The sequence below is a fragment of the Chrysoperla carnea genome, chromosome X (genome assembly GCF_905475395.1).
Source record: "Chrysoperla carnea chromosome X, inChrCarn1.1, whole genome shotgun sequence".
Taxonomy (NCBI): Eukaryota; Metazoa; Arthropoda; class Insecta; order Neuroptera; family Chrysopidae; genus Chrysoperla; species Chrysoperla carnea.
The window spans coordinates 13,784,662-13,791,241 of NC_058342.1; the positions used below are offsets into that span (position 1 = coordinate 13,784,662).

A 6,580-nucleotide genomic window follows, 5' to 3' on the forward strand; every position below is an offset into this window, starting at 1 on the left:
ACCTGCAGAACGGAATTTGAGATAGATTCGTCTCGAGAGTGGGACGAATTCCGCCTAGGCAACCGATAATGAGGACAACCATTTTGACTGAGTAGCCAGGGTGTAGTTGTCGTAGTTCTTGTAAGAGATCAAGATATTTAGTCCGTTTTTGCTCCTCCTTCGTGACTATGTTCGTTTCTGCAGGCGCAGAGAACTCGATGACGTACATAGTCTTAGATAAGATATCCTGGAGCACTATATCAGGCTTAGTAGCAGAGAGCTGCCTGGTAGTTGGGAACGAGAAATTCCAGAAGATAATGCATTTCTCGTTCTTGACGACGGACTCGATCTCGCCTGGAGCATATGGTAGAACTGGCGTAGGGTCCACTTCATACTTGTGTCTCAAGAAGTAGTACAGCACGCGGAGGGCAGCGTTATGGCGATGTATTAGGTGTTCGTGGCATAAGAAGGACATGCCGAGATAAGGTGCATCAGCGTCTCCGGCTGAGATTTGCACGCTCTGCACATAGTGGTAGAGACTGCTTCTTTACATACATACTTTTGGTGAGTTAGCGTCGCTATCACACCATCTTGGGCAGCGATGATAAAGCCTTCTGTTTCGGACTTGAGTCCAGCTGATCGGAGGAAAGAGAACGTAAGATCAACGGAAAGACTACAGGTGTCAAGATGACGGTAGAACATTCCCTGATGGTCGCGATTCCGATGATCTTCGAAGAGGGAGCGTATTTCAGCTCGTTTCACAGCTGAACGAAGTCGAGATTTGGAGAGAAGGATCACGTTATCATCAAGATCACGATTAGACGGATCAAAAACAAGGCCCAATTTAGACGCTGCATGTTGTGCTGCAGAGAACAAGAATGCTCCTCTACCCTGTAACTCATGATCGCGCACGAGTTCCATAAGAGGGTCTGAACTGTTTATGACCTGACAAGCTATTCCTAAAACTACCCTATCATGTAGACATTCAACGGATAGGAGACCTCTACCTCCTTGCTGGCGTGGGAGGTAATTACGCGGTACAGAAGCACGTGGGTGCAAACTACGATTGACGTTCATGAGTTTGCGAGTGCCTCTGTCAAGTTCCTTAAGCTCCTCTATTGTCCATTTGATGGAACCAAAAGAATAGAGAAGGATGGGTATTGCAAGCATATTAGTAGCACGGATCTTATGGATCCCAGACAATTCTGATTGCCAGATTTGTCGAAGACGGTGCCTATATCTGCCGCGAAGAGCTTCCTTGACAGTAGACACACTTTGAATGTGGTTTTCACCGACACCCAAATATGTGTAGAGCTCTTCTTCATCGAGATGTTTAACGATGCTTCCATCTGTGAGCTGCACGTCTGCATCGTAATCAGGGACACGACCCCTCTTACAATGAATGACGGCACATTTATCAAGTCCGAATTCCATGCCAATAGCCTTCGTGTACTGATGGACAGCTTTGAGAGCTTGAGATAGACTGCTCTCAGAAGAAGCATAAAGTTTCAGGTCATCCATATAGAATAGATGACTTACCTGATGCATCCTATCTGTCGGGGGGCCACAACGGTAACCAGTTTCTTCTCGCAAGCGCAAGGAAAGGGGCATAAGGGAGATGCAGAATAAAAGCGGGCTAAGGCTGTCGCCTTGATAGACACCACGCTTATACGTTACCAGATCTGTTGAGACAGTACGTTTACCACATCTAATGGTAAATTTGGTCTTCCACAAAGGTAACAGCTCTTCGATGCATCTGATGATATCGGGGTGAATTTTCAAGCATTTGAGCAGCACCAATATGAGTTGGTGAGAGGTAGTGTCAAATGCTTTCCTATAATCCACCCAGGCCATACTCAGGTCGCGTTGATACTGACGAGCGTCTTGACAGATACATCTGTCAACAAGAAGATTATCTTTGCAACCTGATATACCTCGTTTGGAGCCGCGTTGCTCGTATATCATCTGCCAAACCGGTTCTATGGTTGTGAGTATGCGTTCATTAAGAATGGAGGTGAACGCTTTGTACACGGTATTGAGACATGTAATCGGGCGATAATTGCTCGGAACTGAAAGGTCTCCTTTCTTGGGAATCAAAACTGTTCGTCCTTCCGCGAACCACGTTGGAAAGGTCCCGTACCCAAGGATGTATGAAGTAAAGTGCCTAGCAAGATGTGCGTGTGTGGAAGTTAAACGTTTCCACCAGAAGTTAGACACAGCATCCATGCCAGGCGCCGAATGATTCTTCTTGCCTTTGAAAGCAAGGGATACTTCATCAGCGGTAACAGATGTTAGGACCGCTTGTTCTGCTAGGCGCGCGTTGCAGAACCTTTCGAACAGTTTGATTGGTCTTATATTTTTATCTACACTAGTCGACTTTTCATATAAATCACGCCAGTAGCCATCGATTTGCTCTATCGAAGGTGGATTCTCGACGAGAGAAGGGGGTTTTGCAAATAAACGGGAGGGATTCGATACAAAGATCTTGTTCTCTCGAATACACTTCTCGCGTTTAACTAGCTTTTTCCGAGCGAGAGCTAGTGCACGTATCTTTTCAATGTTTCGCTGCTTGATGGTGAGCAGGATACCCTTGTTTAGTGTGTGGTGTTGGTGCCTGAGTTCACGCGCGAAGGCTCGCACCTTTGGGGTGAAGGGTTTACCAGCTTTCTGGTACTCTAACACACACTCGATACGTGATACCGTCTGTCGTAGAGGGGTCAACTTGGAGTCAAGTTGCTCTATACGCTTGCGTGTTTTCTCCTCGGCTGTCTCAGTAGACTTGGGGGCAGGAGAAAGAGCACACATTGCAGCATAGACTGAGCTATCGATTTCGAGTAGGCTACTTGTGTGATTCAGATGATCGTCGACGATCTGGTTGATTAAAGCAAGGTCTTGTGCTTTGGCAAACGTTTTGCGGTACTTGGGACGTTTGCGTTTGGAAAGGTCATTATCGGTTTTGAACAGGATATTTTGAAACCGTTCTTTAAGCTCTTCCAAACGAGTGTTTGGTGGCTCAGCAGGAAGGATCGGAGTTTCCTCTACGTTCGCTTCCGTGGTCGAAGTGAGTGACGTGGCTGTTTCCGCCGTTAACACAGGTAGTGCTGGGATATCTCCGGGTATCGGAGGCGTAGGTGGTGAAGCCTCTAACACAGGTGAAGGTGGGGTATTTTGACATACCCGATCCTGTGTCTCAGTATCAGATCTCTCACTCTCTAATACTGGCTCATCCTGAGATATTCCATCCTGCGTCTCAGCGACTAATGTCTCACGTGTAGAATGAACTACACCAATAGCAGCCGGCTCTATCTCATCACCTCGATTCACTTCCGCTTGCGTAGTCCTGCATCGTTTCTCTTGTCCTGTTCGGGGTTTGTCAAATCCGGTTTTTCTGAGACGGGATACTTGATCGCGTAGATGTTGCGATTTCATATGGGAAAGTTCGGGATGCTTTTCGCACCAGAGGGTGTGCATCCTGCCCATATAGCCACGTCTCGATGGTTCACTTGCTTCGTAGCAAGTGAGCAGGTCAGCCTTGAGTGCCTTCGTCCATTGAAAGCGCTGAAGACGACTGTTTTGTGTGCTCGCTCGACTTTCTTGAGAAGTGCCTTGAGATGGCTCTTCGTCGTCAGCGGCACGTCTAGTCTCCGGGACTAGCCTGGGATCCAAAGCCAAATTTGATTGCTCTCCCTCATATCCGTGAGAGCTACCCCCTATAGGTAAGGTAGAAGCGTCACCTGCAGGGGGGCGGGGTTCTGTAGGACTGGGTCGACTACTACCCGCCTGAGGACCGAAAAATCTGCTTCTCAAATTTGACATTTTTGGATTTGACTCATTTAGCTCCGCTGAGTCAGCACGGACCCACCTCGTTAGCCCATCACTTTGAGCGGAGTTGATGGTTACCGGGTATGGCACGTGTCCTAGTGTTAGGCTCGGACGTGAGGTTAGGGATTGCCTGCCCTTATTATTATTATTATTATTATTATTGTCTCATCTATTTCATAGCAGGGCTGAGCCCGATTTAGTTTACCGCACGGACACAGTCAAGTGACGGTAAACTGTTTTTTCCTTGTTCTGGTCTGTCATGTGAACCGGAGAATGTGTGTGAGTGTGCGTGTATATTTGTGAGGGTATTTTTGTTCTTGTAGTGTGTATAAATGTATGTATGTTTATTGTGTTCAGCGACCTCGCCTTTTGGGTGATGTGTGTGGTGTTGTATTGTGTTGTGCTCGCTTTCGCGTTCGATGAGCGATTGGGACGTTCTCCGTCGGTTTTGAATAGTGTGCAATTTGGCCATGTGTGAGTCTTGTGAGTCTCACAATGGGTGAAGTGTTTTGTGTGAGGTTTTGATTTATTGGTGGTGGTACGTGTATGGGTGTTGTGGTTAATAAAGTTATACTATGTTGTGTTTCTTGTGAAGTGTTTTGTGTTTTGTTTGAGACATCTGATGGTCTTGATATTTGATCTTGTGTGAGGCTTGTTAACCGAGCAATGGGTGGTGTGTTATGTGTTTCGTTTCGATAAAGTGGGGGTGGTGCGTGTATGAGTGCCGTTGTAGTGTAAGAAATGATGTTGTGTTGTGATGAGTTTGTTTCTTGTGTATTGTTTTGTGTTTGGTTTGGAGAATGTGCTGATGTTGCGTGTGTGAGTGTTGTTGTAGATGTGCTGTGTTGTGTCGTGTATATTTCTTGCGTTATGTTTTGTGTGTGTAACTGTGTGTTGTGTGGGTGCTGGTGTGAAGTTTCCGTGTTTGGCATGAGTGTGTTTGCATTGGTCGGAGAGTATGTTGTGTTTGTTGTTGTTTGTTGAGCAGTGGTTAATGTTTGTGTTTGGAGAGTGCTGTGTCCCATAGAGAGAAACTTTCTCACTATACGGCAAGTATTAATTATAACTGCCTTTTGTAATTGTATGTATGTGTTTTTGTGTAGTTCAAGTGTATGCAGACTGTTGTGAAGTGTTGTTGGTATGACGCCTATTGAGCTTAGTATCACCGGAACGACAACAACTGTTGTCATTTTCCATTGATTCCTCAGATCGACAGCTAGATCGGTGTATTTTGTTAGTTTTTCAGTGTGTGTAGACTGAAGGTTGTGTGTGTTGGGTACTGCAATGTCTATGAGGAATGTGGTTTTTGTGTGTTTGTGTATAAGTGTAATGTCTGGCCTGTTGTAGTGTACCGCCTTGTCTGTGATAATTGTTCTATCCCAATATAATTTGTGCGTGTTGTTTTCGAGAATTGAAGATGGAGTGTATTTGTAGTATGGTGAGTTGTCTGTTGTGAGTTTGTGTTTTATGGCGAGTTTTTGGTGTATTATTTTTGCTACCTGATCGTGTCTGTGTTTGTAATCTGTTTGGGTAAGACGTGAGCATGCTGATGTAATGTGTTGTATTGTTTCTGGTTTTTGTCGACATTGCCGACATAGGTCTGTTTGTTGTGCGTTGTCTTTGAGTATGTGTTTTTTGTAATTCAGTGTATGTATGATTTGATCCTGTATTGCAAACATGAAGCCCTCGGTTTCCGGAAAGATATTACACTTGGTCAACCAGGCTTGCGAAGCCTCTCGGTCAATACAGTCGTGACTAAGCTCATGAAAATACCTTCCATGTAAAACCTTCGTTTTCCATGTCTGCATGTTTGTGGATGTGTGTTGTGTTTTGGTTGGTGGAAGAGAGTGTTGTGTTGTGTGCATGTTAAGTGGCGTGTATGACTTGTCTGCGGATGTTATGGCATTGTGTAAGTGTGATGTGTGTGTTTTAGATTGGAAGTACTCGCGTAGGCTATGGAGCTGGCGATCGTGTAATAGTTGGATATCTGTGAGACCACGTCCTCCTAAAGACCGTGGTAAAACCAACCTGGCTGATGATGAGTGTATGTGGTGTATTCTGTGTTTTGTCATGATTGTTCGTGTTTTAATTTGTATGTTTTTAATGTCTGTGTTTGTCCACTTTATGATTCCGAAGGAATATGTGAGAAATGGTGTAGCGTATGTGTTGATGGCTCTAACGGTATTTCTACCATCAAGACCACTTTTGAGTATGTTTTGAATTCTTTGTATGTAGTGTTGTGTAAGTGTTTGTTTTATATCTGTGTGTGGGATGCCTTGTGATTGCAGCACACCAAGATAGCTGTAAAATTGTCCCTCCTCCATGGGGCTAATGACACCACCATTTTGCAGGTCAAATAAAACAGGCGTTCCTGGGTCAGCATGTATGTGTTGTGTTTTGCATTTGTCAGTACCGAATTCCATCCGGATGTCAGCAGAGAATATTTCAGTCAGTCGCATTAAATGTGTTAATTGTGTTTGTGTGGAGGCATACAGTTTCAAGTCATCCATGTAAAAAAGGTGAGATATTTTATGGAATTCTTTGTCGAACTTTACCTTGAAACCGCATCCCGAATCTGTGAGTATATGTGATAGTGGATTAAGAGCGAGACAGAACCAAAGGGGGCTCAATGAGTCTCCCTGGAAGATACCTCGTCTAATGTGTATGGTATCTGTGGTGATGGTCGTGCTATTGTGTGTTAAATTTAGAGTGGTTGTCCATAACGACATGGCGTGTGTTAAAAATTGTATAATGTGTTCGTCAATTTTGTATAAATTCA

At 44.8% G+C, this 6,580-nt stretch overlaps 1 protein-coding gene across 1 annotated transcript; it reads right to left on the reverse strand.

The window, feature by feature from the left end:
- Positions 1-4,154: 4,154 nt before the first annotated feature.
- On the reverse strand, positions 4,155-4,826 carry LOC123302947 (mucin-3B-like). The gene has a single exon (XM_044886041.1). The coding sequence runs from the start codon at positions 4,824-4,826 to the stop codon at positions 4,155-4,157; it is 672 nt and encodes a 223-aa protein (XP_044741976.1).
- Positions 4,827-6,580: the final 1,754 nt, after the last annotated feature.

Excerpts from the sequence above, each read along its gene's own strand:
- LOC123302947 (XM_044886041.1), bottom strand. The coding sequence starts at position 4,826 with ATGGGACACAGCACTCTCCAAACACAAACATTAACCACTGCTCAACAA.